The sequence below is a fragment of the Grammomys surdaster genome, unplaced genomic scaffold (assembly GCF_004785775.1).
Source record: "Grammomys surdaster isolate TR1022 unplaced genomic scaffold, NIH_TR_1.0 221, whole genome shotgun sequence".
In the NCBI taxonomy this organism is placed as follows: domain Eukaryota; kingdom Metazoa; phylum Chordata; class Mammalia; order Rodentia; family Muridae; genus Grammomys; species Grammomys surdaster.
This window is the reverse complement of record NW_021604666.1, coordinates 388,735-416,520: the sequence shown is the minus strand read 5'-3', so window position 1 is coordinate 416,520 and position 27,786 is coordinate 388,735. Positions and strand designations below refer to the sequence as shown.

The window sequence follows — 27,786 nt, the reverse complement described above, 5'->3', positions numbered from 1 at the left end:
CCATGCATGAGATAGAACCCATATATGACACTGTTAAAGTTGCAAAGAGCTGGAGACTAGAGACATCATAGTCATAGGGAAAAACTCAATACTATTGTTCTGCTAAAAGAAAATGCCAATTAAAGTGATCCCTGATGACAGACTGTTTTCTCCATAGAGCTTATCACTTCTCATCCCTCATTAGAGAAGTGCAGTGTTTTGTATTGTATTGTATTGTATTGTATTGTATTGTATTGTATTGTATTGTATTGTATTGTATTGTATTGTTTTGCCGTAAATGACAATGAACAAAGAGACCCACAACCAGACAATGTTCAGGGAGTAAGAGACTTTGAGGGATTCAGCCTTAAATGAGATTTATTTTTAATCAAACCACTTCACTCAAGGCTTAGGGAACAATGCAGAAGAGGAGGCAGGAATATTAAAAGACCTAACAGTACTAATGCACATATGTTTAAAAACAGACTGCATAGCATGTACAAGGTTCAAGTCAAACAAAATCCCAGCAACGAGAATAAGAATTAGATACAAAGTACCGCCCCTAACAAAGAAGCAATTTTCTAGCAAAACAAATAGGAAAAGGAAACCAGTTTTCTTCAGTGGCGTGTTTCTGGTTATTAACAACACTATAGAGCAGGCTCCATGCTCAGGAGTATACGGCCAACATGAAATCCACATATTTTTGTTTTTGTTGTTTTTTGGATTTTTTGATTTATTTGGTTTTGGTTTGGTATTTTATTCACATTGATTTTTTTCCAGTTTATTGTTTTAATTTTTGTTTTTTGCTTTTTGTCTTTTCATGTCTTTTTGTGAAAGACAAAGGGAGTGCTGGGGAGAGGGAACATAAAGCAGGATGAGAAGGAAGGAAGTAGGGAATCTAGAGAAGTTTGGGGCAGATGCCATCAAAAGATATACTGTGAGAAATATTTTTAAGTAAATTTAAAAAGGAAAAGTAAAAACATGAACAAATGTTGGCCAAAATATGAGGAAAGAGTAAATGCTTAGACATGGATGGTAGAAATATAAACTAGCTCTGCTCCTATAGAAATCAGTATGAAGGAGCCTCAGCAAAACTAAAAATAGACTACCGTGTGAGCCAACTATACTACTCTTGAATATTTACTGGAACAAATGTAAGTAACAGAGATATTACACATCAATGTTTATTGAAACAGCATTCACAATAGCTATGTTATTGAACCAACTTAGTTATCTACCAACAGAGAATTAGATAAATAAAATGTGGTATGTTCTCACAGATAAATGTAACTCTCACCATTCATTAAATAAGCTTCTTTTTCCAACAGATGGAGGCTATTATACAGCTCCCAAACTGCTAAAAATACAGAAGATAACTGAGCATAGGATGAATAGTCCAAGTCAATACACCATCTTAGTTATTGTTCTATTACTGCGAAGAGACACTATCATCAAGACAACTCTTATAAAGGAGCACATTAATTGGGGGCTAGCTTATACTTTTACAGTCTATTATCATCATGGCGGGAAGCAGACAGGCATACTTCTGCAGCTGTATCTGAGAGCTTTACATCCTAACCCACAGGCATGGGGAGGGGGGTGAGAGCTGGGACTGCCGTGAGTTTTTGAAACCTCAAGTGCCTACTCCTATGACTCATTTTTACTAACAAGGCCACACATCCTTATCCTTATCAAACATTTTATCAAATGGGAACTAAGCTTGCAAATATAATAGCCTATGAAGGCCATTCTCATTCAAACCACCACACACATCTACAGTGCAACCACAACAAAATATGGCTCAAGAAAAATGAAATAAGAACAGAGACATTTTAAGAGTCAGAGGACCAGGATACCTAATGCTAGAAAGTATCTTCAAGCCATGAACAGAAACCCACACTCTCAACAATATGGCTGCCTAAACAAAACCTAAACAGTACCAATTGACACACCCATTTAAAAGGGGACTATCAAAAATTCCTACTCCTAGATGAAAAGCTACAGAAAATTAATTGCTACTGAATTGAATGAGGAGGATTAGTTTTTTTCCAGGGATAATATACTGAACAGATTACACAATCCCAAGTGGTCAGTCCAAGCACAAGTACCTATGAGAAACCTATGGATTCAGTAGTGTATTTGTGTATGTGTGTGTGTACATGTGTGATTGTGTGAGCCTGTGTGTAATATGTAGCAATAATAAATAAAGAGGAAAAGGTCATGAATTTGAGGGGGGGGGGAGAGAGGGGTAAGACATTGGATGTGTTGGAAAACAACTAGAAGAAAAGATGAAAGTGACATAAATGTGATGCTCATGCATGAAGTTCTTAAAAAATATGAATTAGTCAGTATAGAGGAAAATTAATACAACTTCAGGTTATCATTTAACCAAATTAAATCAAATTCAAAAGAACAAATACTACATTTGTCTTCTACTATTGGTAGATCCTGTATTTTATATAAATATACAATGTAGTTTCATAAGTATGACATAAAAATAGTAGTAGATTTATATAAGGAAATGAAGGCACTAACTAGAGGAGGAAGGGAGGGGAAAAGGGAGAGAGAGGAAGTAAGTATGTAGATTATTGTCAAAATACATTATATACTTACATGAACATGTTCTTATGAAATCTAGGACTCTACACAACAAATATATGGAAGTAAATTTATTTATAAAGATTGCTAAGGAATATAAAACACAAATTATAAAGATAACAATCATTTACAGGGCTAGAACTCTTGATGGGGATGTAGAAAAATTCACTCCTTATTAAACACCACATGGAGATTCCTCTGTAACAACATTGCCCTCTAGGCAATCCCTGTAGGTATATAAAGAAAAACAAAACATTACCTTATAAAGGTTTAACAATATAATTATTAACTAAACAGATATCACATCCAATAGCAACATGCCAGATGTAGATAGTAGTGGAAGGTGGGTCAAAATCATATGGAGCACTTAGAGAAATAAATGTTCCCAGATATATTGCTAGAGCTGCTTACACAAGGATACCTACTAGCAGAGCACTATGAAAAGCAGTTGTTCAAACACATCCTGTCTGGAGACATTTTCAGTTGTATCCACCTGGAGGGTTGTGTGTCAGCAGCATATAATGCATAGAGAAGCTGCGGGGTGGGGGGGTCTGCTCCATAGCTTACCATACACAGCCCTCACTCAGGCACCTGTAAATATTTTCCCCAGTGTAAAATGTCAACAATTCTGAGATTGAGAAATGTGCTCTATAGAGCAGCTATAGATCATATGCATCCTGCAGAGTTCATAATTAATCAACTAAGTCAAAGTGTCAAATGTTCTAAATTGAGGATTTTAAATGACATTAGTCTAAAGAAATCAAATAAAATTCAGATGAAATTTCAAAAATATCTTACCTCATAATTGTTAGTGATGATATAACTAGGCATGCTGTACAAAATACAAAAGGTGGGAGAAGAAAGTTTGAGAAGTTACTTGAAACTGATAAGATGTTTACAGTGGGAATCATCTGGTTAGATTTTTACTATTCTAAGAAAATTATTTAAAAAGTAAACTGATGCTTCAATATTAATAATGGAGTAAGGCTTAGAGTTAGCAAAATTCCTTTTTCTGTACTGATGGCGATGTAACTACTTCCATACCTTAATAATCATCTCATCATCCAACCAAAAGAAACCCAACCTAGCAAAGGCCCATATAATTTCCTAACAATGGGTTTGGCATTTTTGCCTTCATTTCAGTGTGTTTTACAGATGTGCTTTCCAACTTTTATTCCATCTCTAGGGATCAAATGTTCCTAAGGAGAAGTATAATAAATTACTGGAAGTTATTTTGGTTCCTGTCAATGCAAGGCTTGGATTAATAATGAAACCAATTAAATCCTCAAATACCTCCAATGGCAACAATAAAAATTTAATTTCCAGGGAGCAGTAAGGTTAGCTATGTTGAACACCATTGCAATCACATATTTTCAAACACTGGGGACTTCAACTATTTTGTCAAAGAAAAAGCACCTCACTGATTTAATCAACACGATAACAAGAGAATGTGTGCTCTTTCCTAGATGTCTCGTGCATCTCTGATGATAACCAGTCGGCAGAAATGACAGAATGCCTCAAGCAGATGAATGGCATGCCTCCTCTTGTGCAGGAATGCACCATTCCCTGTCGGGAAGACTGCACCTTCACCCCTTGGTCTAAGTTCACTCCCTGCTCCAAGAACTGTGAAGCAACCCAGATCAGGAGGCGGCAGCTCACAGGTAGGATGTACCTGCCATTACAGCTTCAGCCCAGCCACAGTTCTCTGAATACCTTATGTAGAATATAAGTTGTCACAGAAAGAAATGTGATCAAATTCCTCCTTCTTCCCAATTCCCAGGACATATCCTTAAGACTTGCAGCAATGCCTGATAAGTAATATATACCTGGTTAATATTTGTGAAATGGACGATAGGACCATTTATGTCAATAAAGTTTTCAGCATAGCTTCATAATTTATTTGAATATCCCATGACAAATTTAGCAGTGTGTTATCTTAGCAGACAGTTTGCAAGCTTAAAACGGTCACTGCTACTTTTTTTAAGAAAGTGAAATAACTGACATTATTGTCTTTTTGCCATTAACTGATAAGTAGTTCGACCCTTTCAGACTTTATTATTATAATGTAAAAGTCAAATTACACATGCAGGTTCTTTTGTGTCTTATTGCTGTCTGTCAGTACTGTGTACTTCTGCAAAGGTTAATGGAAACTGAACCAAATCCTAGTTTAGTTGAAGCATTAGAGCATTTTTTTTTCTTGCTGGCAATATAAAAATAACTGCTACCATAGCAAAACTGACTGTGCAGATAATGCCCTGTGATTTCTCCTAAGTGTATATGCACTTATGTATGTAAGAAATGAAACTCAGGGAATGAGAATGATCAGTAAGATAATGTAATTAGTATCAAGATTGAGGGACTAAGCACAGATGATCATTTGTTTACACGAGTATTTCAAGGTATCTTGATTCAAACTCACTTATTGCATGTAGCTTTTTGTTACTATGCCTACGCTCTGGGAATGAAAGTGCTGCACTACTGGCCCCCACCCAGCTTCCCTTGAATCCATGGATAAAAGACCTTAACAATACTCTCATCTCCACACCTCCCACCTGCCCTAAACTTTAGTTGCTACGATACATCTAGTCCCTTCCTTGAACTGCAGGAGTGGCCATGGCCACCCCCATCCCCACACTCTTCCTACAAACTCACATGGCTGCTTGGTTCTTCTTTCTCCAAAGCATGGAGAACTTTCTTTTCCCTTGCATTTGTCTGTTTTTCCTCCAGGGACCAAGAAGTCATGCCTATTCCTTCCATTCAGCAAATATCTCATGGCTTTCTTTATTGACAGATCAAGAACCAATTGGGGAACAAACCCCATCAGAATTGCCCCCACACTCACTATTCTAGTGCACTGATTACCTGATCGCATCTATACTTTCTAAAATTGGTTCACTGGATGTACTACAGCTTTTTCAGAATTTCTGCATACAAACTGGACCTCAAAATCTACATTGCAAGTGAAGGTGAAATGTATAATCACAAGAGACTTTGCAAATGAGGAATGCTGCACCCATTCTTGTACAAAATGTCTGTCCATATGTGACTATATGTAATACTGTCAATAGAAAAAGCAATACAAGAGGACAGAGTACACATGACAGACCGAATCTGAAGTTAGAGACTAATCTCCAGCTATTTTGCTGTCCTGCACACACCAGTGTGTCAGAAGTCATTGTCCTAGCAATGATTCACATCTGAGGTGAAAAAGAACTTCCTTTGGTGAGAAAGATCATAGTTGGTAGCCTGGTGCATCCCTTGACTTGGAGGTTTGCTAAGGACATTTAGCAAGTACTAAATAAGATCAACTGTTTTGGGCTCATTTTACAGCTAGCACCATTTGTACTATAAATTGTTAAAGTTGAATGACTAACTTCTATGATATATTTTCTATAAAACTACATATTGAAGGCTGTTATAAATTATTGTATGATTCAAAGTTAATGATTACTTATACTAAAAGGCTGCTCACGCTTATTGTATGTTTTATTAGCTGCTACTATTTTAGGTAGCTAATTGATCGTTGCACTCCTTCTGTCTAGATGACAACATAATTGATCAGTCTCATAAAATACATTAGTCATGAAAGAACAAACAACCATTTACAACAATATTGATAAACTAAAAGCCAATGGCACATTAATACATTGAATTTTTCCCCTAACTTGTTCAAGGCTTATTATTATGATTTCTTTTATTGTTACTTTCTCTCATGACAATTGACAGAAAATTTAATGAATATTATCTAATGTGAATGGCTATAGAAACCATGTGATTTAGACCATGTGACACAGACACACCATAGTTCCTAACACAAGCCACTCCAGTGAATATTGGCCATCTAGAATGTTAGCTTCCTTTTAAGGAGGATTTTTAAGTTACCATTTAGGTATTTCACATTTGTTTCTGAACTGGATGTTTACAGATTCTAGACTGTGTGCTAATTAAAGCAATTGTTTATTCAATGACAGATACATTAAATTTATTATCCAAGTATGGGAATATACATGTTCAAAATAGCTAGATCACTCACACTTTGAATTAGGGGGTTATGTCATTGCATTTGCACTAAAGATTGATGTTTTTACGTCTATCTTAGTCTAAAGGTCACTGCTGATTTTGATTAGAATGCAATCAAAGTGAAGACCCAGCACTAATGTGTTTCTTATTGGGAGAATTGTTTCAGCATTAACTCACTTACTTCAATCCATCTTTAAACAGGGCTGTCATGTAATTAAGAGCTAAATCACAAGCAGAGGCAACATCTATTTATATAGAGTGTTTGTTCTGGTAGCTTCTGTTTGCTTTATAGATGAAGACTATCTTTCTTCTTTCTTGTCATCTCCTTTCTCCATCTTCTGTTTTTCTCCCATTGTGGAGACAGAATTGAGTTAGAGACCTAGAGGTATGAGTAAATAGAGTAGAATCTAGTGAAAGAGGAAAAATAACTTGAGGGCTCCTGAAATATTACCCTAGATGCTGTCATTAGTCCTATGTATAGACTGTACCAAAATAATTCAAGTCTAGCATTGTAATGTTCCCTTGGCATTGTTGGCATACATGGGGGTGGGGGGGGAGGGAACCTGTGTGGTACAGAGGGTGAGTTTGGTTTTATCACAGTAAATTCAGTGGCTGATTTAGGTGCAGGTTTCTATCTAGCCTGTGGCTCAGAGACTTGAGCAAGAAATCTTGGACAGAATTAATAATTTCAAGTGTAAGAATTATAAATAGTAATTTAAGGTCTCAACTAGAATAAACATATAGGAGCTGAGAGATGAGAATCCAAGATGATCCAGTGAGGAAACTTAGCAGCTAAATAGAGAGAGGATGTTCACTAAACAAAGTAGTAAATCCTGAAATGTGACCACAGGGATGGTAGAATCAGAACAGGAATAAGGGATAAAAGGGCATATTATGATGGAAATTAGGGAGACTATCTCAAAAATAAGGTTGTAATTGGCACTCTGAGAGGTCACCTACAATCAACTTTGAAAGATAAGAAATTGCTTCCTGGTGCATTAATTTCTTTCATCACCTTGGGAAAAGTGATGTCAAGACCCAGGGTAGACTTGTAATCTAAGACTGAGTGGGCAGAAAACAGAGGGGAAGGTCCAGGATGGAGGTGAAGTTCAGTAGTATTTCATATGAGGAGTACAGCTCTAGGCCAGTCTGATAGGAGGGAATGGGACTGTGTAGTGATGAACTTCACAGTCAGAAAGCTCTCAGGACACTAACAATCTCCTTCTCAAACTGATTCTGAGTGTTCCTAACAGCAGACACGAGTGAGTGCAGTACCCTGAAAGGCCAATAGATGTCGAAGGTCATGGTAGAGCAATTCAGGGAGAAGATCAGGATAGAGCAATTCACATCAAGACAATCCAATGTCAGTGACTAAGAATAGTTCATGCCAGGCAAGAGTGATTCAGATTCCACAAGAATCCTTGCAAATTATTTGTAGGCATAAATAACATGCTCATGAGTCAATCACCCACTAGGCAGAATTTGTATAACTGTGATTGTGGAAAGCAATGTGACAATGAGGAAACTACCCACACATCACCTTATAAAGTATTGGCATGATAGCTAAAAGGCCTACAGACAGACCAGTAAAGCTGCCTACGATTGTTATAACCAGCCATGACCCTAGCAAATGACTCACTGATGAGAGAAAAAAATGGTGAAATTATTATATCCAGGAAAGTTTTAGGAATATAGAAGAAACATGTTATTATTACTCCAAGTTGGCAAAACAACTAAAAGTTATACCAAACTTAATAGGTAGGTAAAGTGAAGTCACATCAGGATGCTCAAGTTCAAAGGGCTTCTCAAACAGAAGGTTTATTTCAACTTATTGTTACTTTTAACATTTATAAGTAGTCTGATTTCAGGAAGCAAGATTACTTTCCCATTGTCTGTACCATCTGAAGTAACCTCTGCCTTCACTTTGAGCTTGTTATATGAAGAATATACTTTTGGTTTTTGGAGAAGTTTATTTTTAGTTATTTGTAGAAAAAGGAAAGGGCTTTCTGTGTATGCTTTTATTGGTTTCCCTTGAAGAAGACAAGGTTAGCCAAATTGTTGTTATCAATTAAATAGAGGGACAGTGATACCACCTGTGCACATCCCATCTTGCCCAAGCCAAATTTGGCTGGGTTAGTATTTGGGGAAGAAAAATATGAAATAAAGTAATAAGAGTTTTCTAATTATTGAACTGGTATAATAAGCATAATGTCTTGTACCACATTTAAGACAAAATTGTTTTTATTTTCAAATTAGTTTTAATTTCATAGTTTCCCAGATTACTGCTTATATTTTCCTAGAATTTATTTCCATGACAAAAAAAGAGATTGAAATTGTATTTAAGTTTAATGTTCAAATGGTTGTTTGTATAAACAAGTGAGCGATTTCAAAAGAACATCAAATCCAAAATTAATAGCACCATGTGTCTTCTTCTAACAGGGAAAAGCAGAAAGAAAGAAAAGTGCCAGGATGCATCCCTGTACCCTCTGGTGGAGATGGAACCATGTCCCTGTGATGCATTCATGTCTCATCCTTATGGAAACTGGTCAGCTTGCATTCTACCAGAAGGAAAAAGGGATCCTCAACAAGGAGAATTGTGGGTACAAGGAGACGACAAAGAATGTGGAGAAGGCGTGCGCTTTCGAGCAATAGCATGCTCCAATATAAATGGAAGACCTGTTGACCCCTCATTCTGCAACAGCTCTGGTAAGGAGACAGATGAGAAGTGGTAGATGAGAAATTTCACAGAGCTCAGGAGGTTTACTGAAGGTCTGCATACCACTGTAGATTTATTCCTTATGAAATATTATCATTCTTATTTGTGAATAGCACACTGTCATCATAAAATCAAGGCACATGGAATGCACACAATCTCATCACAACTATTTTCTGAACTATACTAACTGCAGACGTTTGACTCTCCCCCCCCCCACCCCCCGGCCACCAAGTCCTTCCTTGGTTGAACTTGGCTTATTGGTCACGGCTTCCTGTTAGGGGTAACAGTTGATCCTCTTCACTGAGAAACCTCAAGCCTCAGGGAAAGGAATGCAGATTTTATGGAGTTTGTAAAATTAGTGCTTTCACCATAAACATTAGGGGGAAATCACTTCCTGAGTTTTGTGTGAGGTAGCTGATAAAATATCAATGGGAAAAATTGACTTTCAATATTTTCAGTGTGGATGTAAATGCATACAAGTGAATAAAAGATAGGAATCAATGGGGTCTTCTGGGTGAATTTTGTTAGATATTATTTGGAAAGAAGATTGAATTTCTGAGCCTTAGGATTCTGAGCTAGAAGTGAACAGAAGGCTAAATTCAGTCACAATGCAGGAGGTGGGCAAGGCTGAGGCTGATGGTCAGAACGGACTCTATGCATTTCGTTTTAGTTTTATGCTATCTTTAGTTTTCTTCTTATGCTACCTTTTATTTACAAGACCAAACAAGATATGGATTCAACTGAGGAGTTAAAAAGAAATCCATGCTTGGGTAATTGTGTAAGTAGATGGATCGAATTTAGACTTACCCATTAATATCATGTTTCTAGGATGCTTTATCATTAACACCAGAAATGACAAATTAAATTCATTCTAATAAAAGAGTAAGGCAAAAAGACAGTTCTTCTATAGACAGTGTGCTAGGCCATCCTTAGATAAGACACACCCATACCATTGCTTAGAATCAACCCAAGGATCAGTGATTCTTTGAACTAGTACCAGCTTACTACCACCTGCCTCCTTGGTTAGCCTGCAGAACTGAATGGTGTAATCTGACTTTTAGAAATATTAAGCACCAAAAATAGACACTTCTAAAGAAGTCAAAGTTAGTGCCATTCAGCTTTCACATGTGCAGTGCTTTTATATATTTACTATATAAAAGCATATATGTTGCATTTTTGCTGTACGCCTCTTCTGCCCCCTTCGAAATGCTAACTAGGCTGAAGTCTGCTGTGTTTGAGAGATTTTGGCCCATGTTTCTTCTACAATTTGTGTTTGCTAGTATGAGGTTATAGAGGAACCCAGGAGAAAATTTTAAAGTAATAGATTGATATTTAAAGATGCCCAAAAGGAATTTAAGTTCTGACCAGCTCTGAGGATGCTAACTTGAGAGTACTTGCCTAGTCTTTAGGGGAATACCCACTGAGGATTCAATCTGGGATGAAAAAAACAAGAAGACCAGGGAGTAGTCAGTACCTAACAGAACCATCTCTCCCAGTAACATCTCATGGAGGAAATATGTTCCGGAAAATGAAAGTACAACAAGTAATTTGGATGCAAGGTGGAGGGGGAGTTATGTGAAGTGATGCTGACATCAGGGAAGTCTCATGAAATCAACTCAGGAGCATGAATCTCATTCAACTGCAGCAGTAAGCTGGGGAAAGAGATGATAATGGATGCAAATCATGCTTCAAAAGAGACTGTTTCTAGCCACAGTTTGCAGAAAGACTAAAATGGGAAAAGGACATCCCTCTAATCTATAGCTGCCAGCCTAGGACAGGCATGGTGGGGGAATAGGAGAGGGTGATAGTGATAGTTACACAAAGAACTGCTTTTAAAGTACAGACTGCAGAGTGAGCTGAAAATGTTCTTCACCCACAAAGACAGTGATCTTCCAAAGTTGTGTTAGTTCTTCCATCATGGTGACAAGATACCTGAGAAAGCAACTTCAAAAGTGGGAAGTTCATAGTCTCAGAGACTTCAGTGCATGATCAGCCCTCCCCATTGCTCTGGGACCTGGGGCAAGGAAGCAATATAACTCTAGGATGTGGTAGAGGAAAACTGCTCATGTCACAGTTTCTAGAAAGCAAAGTGGTGGTAGGGAATGCCAGTTCTCAGCTAGATTTCTCCTTCCCACCTGTTCATTCCATCCAGGAGCTCAGCCAAGGCAGTGATGGCATACACATTCAAGGTAAGTTTTCTTCACAGTTAGCCCTTATGGAAACATTTCCATGGACATATCCAAGGTCAACTTGGGGTTTATTAACCCAGTCAAATTGACAGTCAAAATTAGTCCTCCTAGTACCCCCAAACTCACATTGTTCTCATTATGCAAACTATATCCTAGTCCATCTCCAAGAGCCTAACACCTCCAGCATTGCACAAAAAGCTTCAAAGACAAAATTTCTTGAGAGACTATTGGTAAACACTTAGTTGTGAGCCCTGAAAAATCAAAATGGAAATACGTATTTCATACAGAATACAAAAGTAGATACAATATTCTTTTCTATCATAAAAAAGAGGGGAAGAAAAAAGAAGTTAGACCAAAACAAGACCAAATTCTTGTAGGGCAGATACCAAAACCTTGTCTAGCATTCTCAGCTCACCGTGGGATGGTTAATATGAGTTCCAAAGACAAACCCAAGGTTAAGCCTTGCCCAGTGCTAGTGCTGGTTGTCATTCTCATGCCCTCTTTGAGGCTGGTCCTGGCTGCAGATAGTCTTTCTTTCCAGGTCTTCATCACTTCAGTTTCTCTCTCATCTCCATACATTATCCTTTTAGTAGCCTCCTGCAAGGACTTCACCCTTCTGGCATATACCCTAGCCTTCTAAGCCTCCTAAGCCTCCTAAAAAGGTAGATACAGAAGACATTCCCAGGGCCCTTTTTGGGCTCTTTCTGGAGAAAGTATTTGTTTTGATACTTCTCAAGGGAGAATTTCAAATGAATTCCATCTGTCACTTCCTTTGGCCTAATTGTAAGGGAAAGGTATATGTTTATGCCAATTGAGAAGGTAAACAACTTGGAAACAAGTGGTTTTCAATTACTCAATCAATAGGGTTTCTTGCTTTCCTTCAGTGCAAACAAGTAGACATCCTATGAAGAGATGCAAAGTAACTTATCTGCTATGCTTTAAAAATAAATCAGGGCTAGGGAGATTGTTCTGTGGGTAAGAACCCTTGCTTTGCAAATGTGAGGACCTAGTTTGAATTCCCAGTATCCAGCACTCATATAAAGAAAAACATTGAGCATTGCTGCCTGTACCTAATAGCCTCACCATTTGGGGGCATGGAGGCAAATAAATGCATTGAATTCTCTGACCAGCCAGCCTCACCAAATCAGTGAGCTTCAGGTTCAATAAAAGACTTTCCCAGGGAAAAAGAGTCTTCTATATAGACACATGCATCTACATATGTATGTCTATGTGTATCACCATAGTGCATATTTCTTGCCCCCAAACACACACACTAAAATATATAATATAATATAATATAATATAATATAATATAATATAATATAATATAATATAATATAATATAATATAATATAATATAATATATAATATAATATATAATAATATGATGGAGTGGCGACCAGCCAAAATGTGTACTGTCAAGTTCCATTAGTCACTGCCTGGAGAGTCGATCCAGGCAATGTAGCAAACTGCAAAATAAATGAAATAATGTTTTAAAGTGCCAAGATTTAAAAGGAAGAGGCTAAAGTATTACTCTTGCCAATAGCATGCACCAGCAAATTCCAAGCCCTCCAGGAACCCTGCTTTCCTCAACTCTTACAGTTAATAAATGAATCCAGTAAGTTTTCAGGATACAATATCATATTTTAGAAATCAACTGTAATTGTATAGATTAACAAGGAATAATTAGAAAATGTAACTGAGAAAAAGTTTTCTTTTAACAATAGCATCAGAAGATCCTATGTACTTAATAAGAATTTTTAACAAAATAAAATCAGAATGTGCATTCTGAACGCACCAAAACACTGTTGACTGAATCGGGTACCTAAATAAATGGAAACACACCATGGTAATTAATGAGAAATCTTAAAATGGCTAAAATTCAAGGGTTTCTTGGTTGACCTAAAGATTCAGTGTAATCCTGACCCAAAGTTTGGCTTGTTTTTTTTTTAATAAATTTAAATATGGTCCTAAAACTCTATGAGAATTTAGCAAACCAAGAACGTCTGGACAGGTTTGAAAGAGAAGAGCATGATTCCTGATTTCAAAACATCTCACAAAGATACAGTTGTTAAGACCAGAGTTTACTGTAATCAGGGGAGCATATAAGGATGAAGCAGGGCTCGGTTAAGACAAATGCTTCCATTCATAAGCAACTGATTTAGCAAGGAGTCCAGGACAATTCAGTAAGGCAGGAATGATTTGTTCCAAGAAAAACGCTGGAAAAAGTGGACATACAAACGGATCAAGCTTGAAACCATCCTCATCCCAAAGCAAAATTCAGTACAAAGTGGGTCTAGAGCTAAATGGTCAACACTTTAGAACTATGAAGAGATAACATGACACTATCATCTAGATTGATATTAGGCAGCGTCATTTTGGATGTCGCATCAAAAGTACTAGCACAGAAAGAAAATATAAAGTTCATTTTACCAAAAGAAAATGATTTTTTTCTTATAATAGATACCATTAAGAATGCATGAAACCAACATTATTTTGACACAAAAGTGAAATGACTATGAAAATATTATATTTATATACACATGCATGTACACATATGTAATATATTTATATTATATATACACATATATACATTTTATATGTTATTCCACACATATATATGTATACTATGTATTAGAAATATACATATGTATGTATATACATAGTGTGTGTGTATGTATTATTCTGAAGCCCCATAAAATGTAAATTCAATAGTCTTCAATTTGATAATAGCAAATAAATTTAGTTGAATGACTGAATACACACACTGAATATGTGTGGCTCTTATAGCATGAAATACAAAATGACTTGACATGTAAATGTGATGGGTCACATTAAAGGATCAAAGACATAAAGCATAGAGCTATCTCAGTAAAGGTAGAAAAGGTCCTTGAAAACCTTCAGCATCTTGTGTAATAAAAATTCCACAGAAATGAGTGCAGCAAGTCTGAGGTTGTGAGCCTATAGCTAGCATTGGACTCCATGGTGAGAAGTCTAAGTATTTTGTCTAATTTTGGAAATTGGGCAAGGTTATCTTCTCCTGCTAGGTGTTGTTAGGACAATTAGGGAAGAAAAAGAACTAAAAGACATCTAAATAAGAAGAGAAGGGGTAATAAATTTGACTCAATTATTCAGAGAATTTACTGTTATGAGGAACTAATGAAGAGTCCAACAAAAATCTTCTAGAACTAATACATGAATTGCTTAATTTTCAGGCCATAGAAATAAGCTATATGTCTCTATAGTGAAACAAACTATCCGATAAAGAAATGAATAAAATAGAATGGCAAGATACAAGTGATCAGATCAGGGAAATGGGAAAGGGGTTTATCTAGGGAAGAGGAGGGATATACATACAGAAATAGGCGTGAGGAGAGTAAAGGAGAATAACAGGTTACAAGTGAAGGAATAGGAGAACTCGGAAACTAAGGCCACCATAGGAAAGGGGGAGAGAGACAAATACAAAAAAAGGTGGCAGATGGGTAAAGTATAAATGCCTGAAAAAGCCATAGAAATCACAATACTAACTCTTCTTTATCTAAAAATAAAATGTGCAATACATGTAATTCAGCACATACATATACATATGTAGTCTTAATGACCTTTCTTGTGTGGTCTGATCATGCTTTCTCAAAGAGCCAGAGACCACCTGACAAAAACCTTTAACGCCAGACATGAGAAGCCCTTTTTGAGTTGTTGGCCAGAGTTGTCCAAGAGATTCTCAAAACATGAAGCCCTGGTTATCCTTTAGTGGAAGGCAAGTCCCTATTGCTGAAGACACTATATACTTCAGAAACAGAACATTGACTCTCCTAACTTGAAACTGATCTGAGTATTCTTTCTATCATAACTAGGTTTCATGATACCAGAAAGACCAGGTAAGCTTCCAAATAATGGAGTCAAACAACGGACCTACTCAGTTAGAACATCTAAGAACCACATCAATGATCAACATGGCAAAATAACCTTAAGGGTACAAAATGGACACAACATGTATACCTTGGGAGTAACTGAAAGCTTTCTAATTTGACTTAATACAATCTAAACAAGAAAGAAACAATACCTGGTACTAGAAACCTAAGTTTCCAATGCTCATTAACTCCTGATGGTTGGAGGAGACCCTATAACCACTAATTTACTAAGCCAGCATAATCCCTAATGACAATCTATAAACATTTGTCTTACACTCACAGATAAGTGTGGTTTTTCACCTGTCATCAAGCAAAATTCTCTTTACAGCAGGCAGAGATCATTGAAGAAAACCACAACAAGTCAAAATACAGACTTGTACAGCCAAGTTCCAATGGACATATCTACAAAACACTCCTTTACCAAAGGCTCAGGGGAACACTGTGGAAGAGAGAGCAGAAAAATTGTAAGAGAAAGATAATCAAGGAGTTTGTTGTCAGATTTGTATCTTCTATACAAGAAGCTACAGCCATAAAGTCTTACAATTATGACTCCTCAAATGTGAATTGATGAAGGATGGCACCAATAAATGTGCCTTACTGGATGGGGAGAAACCAATGATACCTCAACCCTATATGAAGAACTATAGGCAACTGAGTAATGTTGAGAGCTGGAAAGATGGACTTACATAGGGAAAAGCACACCAATTGATTGTCTAGTACCAAATGATCAACCCTGAAGACATACATACAAATAACAGTATACAAAATGACAGGATTATATTTAGAAATATATTATATTAAAATTATAATATATATTACATATATACATGTCATAACAGTGAAAAAAGAGGTCATATTTTAGAAGGAGAGTGGAGAAGGGTATATGGAGTGAGGTAGGGAGTAAGGGAAGGGGGAAATGTAAATATATTATAATCTCAAAATGTAAAAAAAAAAAGATCATATTTACAGGAATTTCCAAAAGAATAAAATGGAAACAAATTGAAACAAGGAAATAAAGATGACTTCACTAAAATCTAAAAGACCTTAATGAGAGAAATTCAGGACTACATAGTGAATGGAAAGCGAACCTGCATTTCTGGATCTAGGGAGTTAATATAGTCAAAATATTCATTGTAGACTAAGAAACTTTCTGATTCAATGAAGTTACTGTCAAAAATTCAGTAACATTTTTCATAGAGGTAGGTAACATAACCTTGATAACTATATGGAACTGAAAATGACCTTGAAAAGCTCAAGTACAATGAGCAAGAAGAACAGAAATGAAATCATCACTTCCTGTTTTCAGATAGTATTACAAAGCTCAGTTGATTTAGATAGTATGGTAGCAGCATGAGAGCAGATGCATTAACCAGTAGAATAAAGTAGACAGCCCAGAAATAAGCCTCAAATAGACCACTCTATGAATCTCACACAAGTATGCTGTATTAGTTCAGGTTCTATAAGGGAACAGAACTTACAGAATAAATGCTTATATAGAGAGAAGAGGGAGAAATAGAGGGAAAGATACAAAGAGACACAGATTATAGATTATTGATAGATAGATAGATAGATAGATAGATAGATAGATAGATAGATGATAGATAGATAGATAGATAGATAGATAGATAGATAGATAGATAGATAGGCAGATAGACAGAGAGACATAGGGTGTTTCTAAAAGGGGTTAATGGGGGTGGTCTAGCTAGTCCAACAATGACTGTCTACTTGAAGGTCTAAGAATTCAGTAGTTACTAAGTCCACAAGGATGGTGCTTCAGCTGGTCTTCAGTATAGGCCGGAATCTCAAAGTAGGCTCTAATGCCAGTGAAGGAGTGGACTTTCCAGTAAGAGTGAGAGTAAACAGGGAAAGAGAGAGCCAGTTTCCTTCTTCCATATCCTTTATATAGGCTACCAGCAAAAGATATAGCCCAGATTAGAGGTAGATCCTCATTTTCTGAAGATTTAGACTAAAAGTGGGTCTTCTCATATCAAATAATATAACTAAAAAAAAAAAATTCTGACAAATATACCCAAATGCTTGAGTTTTGGTCAATCCCAGAGTTAACAGTCAAGAATATCTTTCAGAGGTGCTAAGAACATACACAGTACAAAGAATAGTCTCTTCAATAAAGAATGTTGGGTAAGCATGTATTCACATGCACCCACAATGCAACTGGATCCTTCCCTTACACTATGCTGGAAATAAACTCAAGTATACTAGTCACACAACCATAAAACTCAAAGCCATAAAATAGATCATAATCACCACATGAGTCTTGGTGATAATTTTGACACTAAAAACAGAAGCAAAAAAAGTAAACATACACACTCAGGTGAAAACCATTGGCACTGGGGAACTTGGCTCATCTGAGGTCTATATTGTAGACTCTCTCGTAATAAAATAGCACTAATCAATAAGATGTAGAATAAATTAAGAAGATATGAATGCAGTGATGTTAAAAGACAGATGACTTCTGGGATTGTTTTGAGGTTTGAAATAGCATCTCAGCAGAGAGCATGTTTTGAGACTTAAAGGAGAAAAGGGGGGTTTGTGGTTGGACAGTACTCTTGGTGCTTGTGACTAGGTTAAATATAAAAGGCTACTTGGCAACTAGGCTTGAGTTTTTCTGGTCAGGCATTCATATCATAAAGGGTTTTTTTTTATTTCAGAGAGGCATTGTTGAAGAATATTTGAACTTCTTTATAACAGACAAATTAACATGTCTCCACTGTTAAATATATATATATATATATGTGTGTGTGTGTGTGTCTTATATTATATATAATTAACATATATTATATATATAAAATATATAATATAAACATATAGTTTGTTTATATTTTCATTGTACCATTATATGATACATAATTACTTTATATATCAAGAGAAAGTTATGGATGTTCTGCTTATGATCACAGAGCATAAATTAATGAAATGAAAGACATACAAATTTTTAATTTTTTGAGGGTATGTGCCCACTAAAATAGCTACCAATACCTCTGGGAATCAGCACGAGGTCAGTAATTCTCAATGTGATTAGTCTGGTGATGTGACGTGCGCGTGTAGTGTCTCGCCGGCAAGAACACACACACACACACACACACACACCAGAATCCTTCCATAGAAACACGTTTATTCCCCAAAACCAAAAATGGTGGTAGAAGACGAAGACGACTTGGGAAAGCACTGCTATATACCCTAGAGCGGTGTATTCACCTCTGATTGGCTGCTTACTCGTTGCGCGCCAAACGCCGTGGGATGGGCTTTAACTTTGGCGGGCTTTTACCATGGCACATGCGCAATTTACTTGTTTACTAGGAAGAATTATGGCTGATAGCGCCACCTAGCGATGGCGGACTTTGCCAGCACCCGCCGCGGCTCCCAACATGGTGACACTTTTCCAGTGAGGCTCATGAAGCACACAGCTTTAGAAGGTTTTTCTGCTCAAGATCTGCCTGGCAAACAGGGTAACCTGCTGGGGTGGGAAACATAAGAGTTCATGCTGTAGTATACCTTATCTCTCCAGAGCTCCTTCCCATTCCCAATCAGCAGGATATTGCTACTTTAGATGCACACTATCCTAGGGCTATAATCTTATTTTGTGTTTCTTGGGGCTAAAGTTGGATTTGACAAGACTATCATCAAGGATAGAGAAACTAGGGGAACTGGGAGACATAAAGCATTGCTCCCATGATGAAGGTCTGTGTAATAGTCTCAATCGTAACTCTGTTTAGAGGTGCAGAAATAGGGTAGCATTAGGGATAATATTGAAAACTCAAATTTAGTTTATAACTGAACGGTGGGAAACTCTCTTTTGGATGGTGGGAATAGAGAACAGAAGAAATGCTAGGTGTATAAATGCACACGAATGTCAGGGATGCAAAAGAACACGAATGTAATGACTTCATTGAATGAAAGAAAGAAATGCATTTCTAGATTTGGGATATAGAATAAAGAATACCTTGTAATTAGCATGATAGGCCATATGAAGGAATTGACCTAGAAAGGGGATAGCAGACCACTCATGAACTAGTGCTGCAGGGCTGACAGAGAAACCTGCTTCAGCTTGCTCAGGGCAAAGGAGCTGTTACTCCCATACTCATCTGAGCAGCTTTGGAACTAGAAAATAAAACAAACAGAAAAAAAAAGCAAAACAGACAAATAAAAGAGCCTCATCTGTTAAATATGTTAAAGCTCCATTAGTTCCTAATTTATTTTTACTAAATTAAATAAAAATCTAAAACATAGCCTAAGTTTTTCAAAAACTTGAAATGATACATGATGCCCCTTACCCTTGTCTTTGTCTTATTTTCACACTAAATATTCAAATTTTATTCATATGCCAGGCAAGCCCCCTTTTGTTACTGTGCTTGTCTTTGTCTCAACATGTTCCCAGTTGGCAGTAGTTGCTTAAAGATGGAAAAGGGAACACTGAGTCCAGTGTTATTCCCAACACACATTCCCTGTACCGTATGCTCCAACCATCCCTCCCACTGTCCCCACGCATCATATGCCCCTTCTTTGACTCAGCTCCTTTGCATGTGTTTTTCTACTGCATTTGGAGACTTCTTGCAAGGTGACCCCTTTCTGTTCTTTTGAACACTAAAAGAAGTCAATTTCTTTAGGAAGTTTTTCTCTCTCAGCTTCACACAGAGATTTAAATGTGACTTCAGCAATCTGTTTTTTTTTTTATGTTAGATCTTATCTCTATGTATCATTCACCCTTTGCCCATGGTTCCTCTTGAATTCTTTGCTCATTTTATATCTGATGTAGAAAATATTCATTGAATGCCTATGTGCTAAGAGCTATGCTACGTGTTTGATACATAGTGTTAAGATAAAAAAAGAATAATGTAATCCCTTAGCTCTATTTAATTGAGAGATATTAAGAAGATACACACTGAGAATATTCTTAAACTGCCATGAGAAAAAGGCCATGGTTGTATGGTGAATAAAATTTGAGGATAGTTCAAACACTGACGGGAAATACTATGTGGGGAAAAAATGAAGGCAGATAGGTAAGCCAGTAGGCATGGGGCACTTCTCTGCTAGACAGTCAAAAAAACTTAACTAAATGGGAATGCAATATAGTCAATGTTTTACCTAATTTCCCTGTTTTCTTTGTACCTAAACACTACTACTTTTGCATATGTTTTTATAAACCTATCAAATACATTAAAGTGGATAAAATGCACAACTAAATTAATATAGTGACTACTGACAGTTTCATTTTGCAGTCAAAAACCCCTGAAGTATGTGTTTTAGAAATTGCCATTAAATTTTGTATCCCCCATTCTGAGTCTCCACGTTGAGCAGCCCTTTGGGGATCATAATACAAAACTGCCTTTTACCTTCATCCCCTCTCAGAGTGTTCTTTGTACTCATTATTCCTGCTTGTTAAGAGCTCTAAATCTTTGGCTCTGACATCCAACATATTAGCTATAACTCTGGGCTTTATATCATTCCAGAATTTGATAAGCGTGCCATCTGTGTCTGTATCCAAGTTGTTAATCAAAATGTTGAACAATGAGACCTAGTATTTCCTATCAGCACTCAGGTACAGAAAGACATCCCCCAGGACAGCACTGATTCATTAATCAACATAGCTGGGAAACTACACAATTGCATCCAGTGTCACATATTTGTTTATGAGAGGATCAAGGGAACTTTTGTGAGATTTCTTTCTTGACTATCTTGTTTCTACTCTACAAGTTGAATAAACCCATGAAATAGGAAATTAGATGACTTTGTCTGAATACACCAAAAGGCCTCATTTTCATGGCATCTTCTTATAAAATACTATTTTCACTTATGTTCATGGATTATGCCAGAGCCTGGACATGGTTAGAGGTTTTTGCTAGAAACTCTGTATAGCCTCATCCCCTAGGGAAGACAAACTTTTCTGGATAAATCATCTAAACGGTTTGAAGTCCAGGCTGAGTTATATAGAATTCCAGGAGAGTGGCTAAGGTGCAGGTTCATAGTTCTATTCAGATTGCAGTGCTGCGAGGCAGGCAGTAAAGCAATGTGTGCTGTAACTAAAGACAACATTTCTACCTCATGCAGAACAATCTTTCTTTGCTGGGCTTGCTTACACATTCTGGGGTTTCTGTGATGGACCTGACCATGTGATTTTTGTGCCTTTTGACTACTTTGTTGGAAGCCTATGGAGAATTTTGAAAATTTGAGATTAACAGACATTAGCTTAAAGCTTAGTGGAGGATTGGGGAGAAAAGAATGTTGAGAGAAATGTTGGGTTTTGATGTTTGGAAGGGAAGCAAAGGCTATGAGGGCCATTTGTGTAATGCTTTAGATTAAAAACCTTCAATGTTGCCCCACTAGGGATAAAAAGTCAACTGTGGTTTACAAGAGATCTCCATCATTGAGGTGAGACCTCATGGGAGTCATTGCTATAAGCTCAGTGCATAGAAGCTGTAGGATTCAATGCTCTGTTATTTTCAAGCTAATAGATAAAGTTGGTAAAGTTTTAAAAAAATCTATCTGATACTGTTTTTGAAGGAATGACAGATGCAAGATTGACGAGGTTATGTAGAGTGGCTGAGGCCTGAAAGCCACATGGCTGAGTCAGTCTCTGGAGAAAAATCAACAGGTTGCAGTGGAGAGGCCAGCATAATGAAGGTACTAAGACTGTTGACTAGACATCTGCCAAGGACAGCAGCATGTATAAGTAGAACCAGCCTGAGCTTTAGCAACAAGCTGAGAGTACTGTACATGGAAGGACTTGAGAGGTAGGGATGCCTAAACCCTTTGGAGCCCAGAAGATGATTAGTGAGCCCAAAATGTCAGAATGTCAGACGTTGAGCCACACTGTTGAACTTTTGGTTTTGCTAAAGTGTGGGTTTGGGCTTGTTGTTGTTGTTCTTTTTATTGTTGTTTTCTTTGTTTGCTCTAGTCCTTCCTTTCTGGAAAGTATGTAACTTGATTTTAATCTACAGAATTTCACAGTTAAGGCGTTTTGTGCTTTTAAAGAAATATTGAACTTTTAAAGTATAGGAATATTTTTAAGTGATGAGACTTTTAGAAATTTGAGCATGTTTTATATTATGATAATAACATCAGATTTTGTGAATGAAGAAAGAAATTATTATGGTTTAATAATATTGCTTTAAATTATCTTTAATCATTTTTTTGCAGTGTAGTCATTATCCCTTTCCCAGTTCACCCTCCAATAGTTCTTCATCCCATTTCTCCCTCCTTCCCTCCTCCATCTCCAAGAGGATGTTTCTTCTTCCCACCCTACCAGACCTCATCACTCCCTGGGGCCTCAGGTTTCTCAAGGTTAGATGCATCTTCTTACACTGGAGGCCAGACCAGGCAATCCTCTGCTGCATATGTATCAGGGGCCTCATATCGGCTAGTGTATGATACCTAGTTGGTAGCTCAGTGTCTGATGGATCTTGGAGGTCCAGGTTAGTTGAGACTGATTGCCTTTCTATGGAGTCTCCCTCTTCCTCAGCTTCTTCCAGATTTTCCCTAAGGAAAAGGGTCCCTAAGGGTTTAAGTATCTGCATCTGTCTCACATGTTGGGCCTCTCAGAGGACAGCCATGCTAGGCTCCTGTCTGTAAGTATTAGTAATAGTGTCAGGCCTTGGAACCTTCCCTTGAGATGGATCCCAAGTTGGGCCAATAACTGGACCTCCTTTCCCTCAGTCTCTTCTCCAGTCTCTTTGTCCTTGCAGTTCTTTTAGACAGGAACAATTCTGTGTCAGTGATTTTGACTATGGAATGGCAACTCTATCCCTCCACTTGATGCCTATCATTCTACTGAAGGTAGACTTTACAAGTTCCCTCTCTCTACTGTTGGGCATTTCATCTAAGGCCCCTCCCTTTGAGTCCTGAGCATCTCTCACCTCCCAGGTCTTTAATACATTCTAGAAAGCCTCCCCCCCTCTCCACCCCCGTCTATCTTCTACCTCCTGAGGTTGCCTGTTTCCATTCTTTCTATTGGCCCTCAGGCCTTTGCTCCTGTTTCCCTCCCCCCATGCCCAATACCTGATCATGTTCCCCCTTTTCCATCCCTGCACCCTCTCCCACTCAATGTGTCAAGTTGTAAGGAGGATTGGGCTGATAAGTGTTTATTGTCAGTTTGACACAACTTAGAGTCATCTGAGAAGAAGTAACCTCGTTGAGGAATTACTCATATTAGTTTGGCCTATGGCTATGTCTGGGAGAGATTGTCTTGATTGATGTGAGAAAGCCTAGCTCACAGTGACTGGCACCATTCCTAGGCATATGGAACTGAGCTATGTTAAAAATGTAACTGAATGAATTAGAATGCCAATAAGTAGTGTTCCTGTATGGTTTCTGCTTTGAATCCTGATCTGAATTTTCTCAGTGATGGGCTGTGACCTAGAAATATAAACCAAATATCCACCCCCAAGTTGCTATTGGTTAGTTTTATCACAACAATGAAAATAGGGGACATGGTACCTGTAGGTTTGATCCCCAATCTCTGTTTTATTTCTCATTATGATAGCTAACCTTTATTTAGTGTTTAGAACATGCTACCCATTCTCTTATTGCTCTCTTTATTATCCAAGTTATTCTGCTGTAAGCAGGACTAGAGAGGCAACATTGCCATTCTCTTGTTTCATATTAGAAAGTCAAGGAACAGAACAGATGAGCACCTGGAACAAGATTAATCCTAAAGCCTGTTGGCTCACAGTGTTTGGTTGCAGAGAACACGATCATTTCATCATTTGAGCTGCCTCTGCTGGGGGGATTGTAGATCAACTCATTTCTCCATTTGAGCTAACTATACTGTTTATTATCTTAACATACTCAACACTGTACATTTCGTTCCCAGGCTTCAGTTGATTCTTGGACACTTGTAAAATTAATTCTTTTAATATAAGTGTTAACAGTGAATTAACCCAACACCTGTATTTCTCTACCTTTGCTAGTTACTCATAACCACAGAGAAAAAAAGCAAAATCTATTTCAAGGTGCACCTCACTATCTGGGCAGTTATTGATTTATATTAACCCTCCATGCTAATATGACTACCTCCCAGCCATATCCCACAATACTTGCAGTTTAATACTGTTCAAGCTCTCTCTGCTTCAGATGTTTTTTCTCTTGGTGTCTTCTCAGACCCTTTCCTTGAGGCTGATCTGAATCTCCCTCCCTTTCTCTCTCCTCCCCATGGAGGAAGCTTCCACCCTGTTCTCTCTTCTGCGCAACCATTTTGTGGCCAGCATATATTGACAAGGCAGAGAATAAATGGTAAGAATTGTTCACAGGAATTTGAGACAGGAGATTCTAGACATGAGCATTACAATGCCATGTCTGGATTGAAACAATATATGAAGGGCAGAGAAATCAGCATTTGAATAACACAAGGATAACAATGCACACAAACATGCATATAGCCACTCACTTAGGACTACAGTGAATGGTCCCATAATTGTCTTTTATAGTACAATATGGTCATAAGATACCAGGTAAAACATTATGGATATAACTTATAAGGAAGCACAAAAACAACAAAATAACAAAACCAGAAATATAACCAGATGAAAACCATGGGTAGCCGTGGGATGGCAGAAACATTTTCTTCTGCCACAGCTTTGCTCTCCTTCATTTCTGCTCTCACATCACACACGTAGGTCTGTGTAAGAAGCCCATGGAGTTGATAACCACGGCTGAAGTGAAAGCCAGAGCTGAACATTTACTTCTGCAGCTGATATTTATGTCAGTTGTAGTCATTTTCCCATCATTGTGACAGAATGCCCAATATAACTAAAAGCACGAAGTTATTATTTTAATTTATGGCTTTAGAGGCTTCAGTCTACAGTGACTTTTCCTACTCCACTGAGGGCTAGTGTGGAGGCAGACTGCCATAGCAAGGTCCGGGTGGCGAGGCAAACTTTCTTGACTCACGGTAACCAGAAAGCAGAGAGAAAGAAATGGGGTAAGGAGCAAGATATATCCATCAGAGGCAGATATTTTACCTCTGACTTCCTCTATGTGGAGTCTACCTCTTAGTAGACTAATCAGTTTGGAACTCATCAATGCTTTAATGCACTGACAAAGTCAACAGCAAATGTGGGTCAATTACCCATCCATGTCATCACAGGCTGGGGCCAAGCCTTCAGGCAAGGACTTTCAGGGGACATTCATATACACACTGTATATATTGAGATACAAGTTGATTTCATCTGATCATTTCAACATCCTCAAAATAAAAACTCACACGCTAAAATGTTGTGGTTGATAACATCTAAAGTTTACTAAACAATACAACTTATTTCTTTAGAAATAATCATTATTTGAGAAAATGGAACAATAAGTGAGAAGTCAGAACTTCTTGGATCAGAGTTACACCTCTATGTCCACAACTATGGGGACAACCTTTGCATTAACCTGATATTTTTAATAAAAAAGTTTGTAGATTGAAAATTCTTACTGGTAATATGACCCTGCCCTCACTCATGGCAGGTGTGGTCTACTTAGAAAGCCAGCCCAAGAAAGTGTTCTGCCTATACCCATGGCTCTGTGTTCATCTCTAAAGTAGGAAGGACTGAAATCCCTATACAGTTAAGATTCACACAAAGAACAGAAAGCAAATATAGCAATCTCATCTGTCTTAGTTTGGGTTTTATTGCTACGAAAGGACACCATGACCAGAGCAAATATTTGTTTGCTTGTTTGTTTGTTTTACATCTCAACCAATCAACTTCCTCTCCCTTCTCTCCTCCCTGTCCCCACCTGCCTCCTTCCCCTTCCAACCCCCACCTCTCCACACACATCAGTTCTTTCTTTTCAAAAGAGGGCAGGCCTTTCATGGACATCAACTAGCTATAGCATATCAAGTTGGAGTAAGATTAGACACCTCCTCTCTTATTAAGACTAGATGAGGCAACTCAGTAGGAAGAAAGCATCCCAAAGGCAAGCAAAAGAGTCAAAAACAGCCCATACTCTCAATGTTAGGAGTCCCACATGAAGACCAAGCTATACAATTATAACATATATGCAGAGGGTCTAAGTCAATTTCATGAAGGTTCTCTGATTGGTAGTTTAGTCTCTCTGAGCCCCTATGAATACAGGTTAGTTGACTCTGTGTTTTCTTATGCTGTCCTTGACCCCCCTCTTGGCTCCTACAATCTTCTGCTCCCTCTTTGGCAGAATTTTCCAAGCTCTGTCTAAAGTTTGCCTGTGGGTCTCTATATCTGTTTCCATCACTTTCTGGGTGAAGTCTCTCTAGTGACAATTGGGCTAGGTACCAATATATTCTGCTAAACTCAGGGTAACTCTTATAAAGGAAAATATTTCATTGGAGCTGGCTTATAGTTCAGTGGTTTAGTCTATTATCATCATGGTGAGAAACATGACAGTATATAGGCAGGTATGGTGCTGAAGGAGCTGAGAGTTCTTCATCTTGATCAGCAGGCAACAAAAGGAGATAGTATGCCATACTGGGTGTAGCTTGAACATATGATGCCTCAAAACCTAGCTCCCCAGAATACATTTCCTCCAACAAGGCCACATCTCCTAATCGTGCCACTCCCTAAAGACCAAGCATTCAAACACATGGGAGCTATTCATATTCAAAACACCATACCATTTCTTGAAGTTTTGAATTCTAGCTCTACTCAGTGAAGTTATTGCCACATGCAGATCAGTGAAGAGTTATGAAATTTAATGTGCACTCAAGGAAATAGACCCTCAAAGCAATGGGGAACTAGAGAAGCAAGAGATTGTGGATGTCTCTTTGAGGCATTTCAAAGCAATTGGGGAGGAAATCAGACAAACAAAAAAAAAGAACATGAGATGAGGAACAAGATTGGTCAGGATGGGAGATAATTATGCATTCAAAATATGGTTTTCCCAAAGACCTTGTGAACATATCCTAACCCAACGTAGTCTTTAGACTCTGGTCAACATTTTACTATCGCTTTGATTAGTTTTGGAGTGTACATTGTTCTAAATCTCAATCATCAGATGATCTGTTTGACCAACAAATTGTTTTGAATTCACAATGGTAGTCTTCCTGTCTTCATGATTCCTGTAGAAGTTTTGACCTCAAGAAGCTATTGAGCCTTTACTGATGGAATTTCCTGGATGAATTTCCCTTTCACTCTCCTTCATCTCATACACTGAAGATAATATTGTATCTCTTTGCCTAAAAATTAGTAATAGCAACAATGTTTAGTCTCTTGGTCCAGCCTCTCTGAAGTAAGTAGAATAATTATCTTGTTTCTGGATGAGAAAATTAAAACATGCAGGAATTAAATGACAAGCATAAAGTGATGTCACTAGCACCTATTGTCCAGGATACACTTGGATTTAGGTCTTTGTAGTTTTCCAGCCATTCTTCATTCACCATGGCACTGTGCCACTGTCAGAAATA

At 37.6% G+C, this 27,786-nt stretch overlaps 1 protein-coding gene across 1 annotated transcript in view; it reads left to right on the top strand.

Annotated features, from left to right (window-relative positions):
• Thsd7b (thrombospondin type 1 domain containing 7B) overlaps positions 1 to 27,786 on the top strand; it is an 834,275-nt gene that overhangs the window by 585,733 nt on the left and 220,756 nt on the right. Inside the window, exons 13-14 of the mRNA XM_028773130.1 lie at positions 4,044 to 4,238; positions 9,037 to 9,303. Of these exons, the coding sequence (XP_028628963.1) occupies positions 4,044 to 4,238; positions 9,037 to 9,303 (462 nt within the window). The remainder of the gene's footprint in view (positions 1 to 4,043; positions 4,239 to 9,036; positions 9,304 to 27,786) is intronic.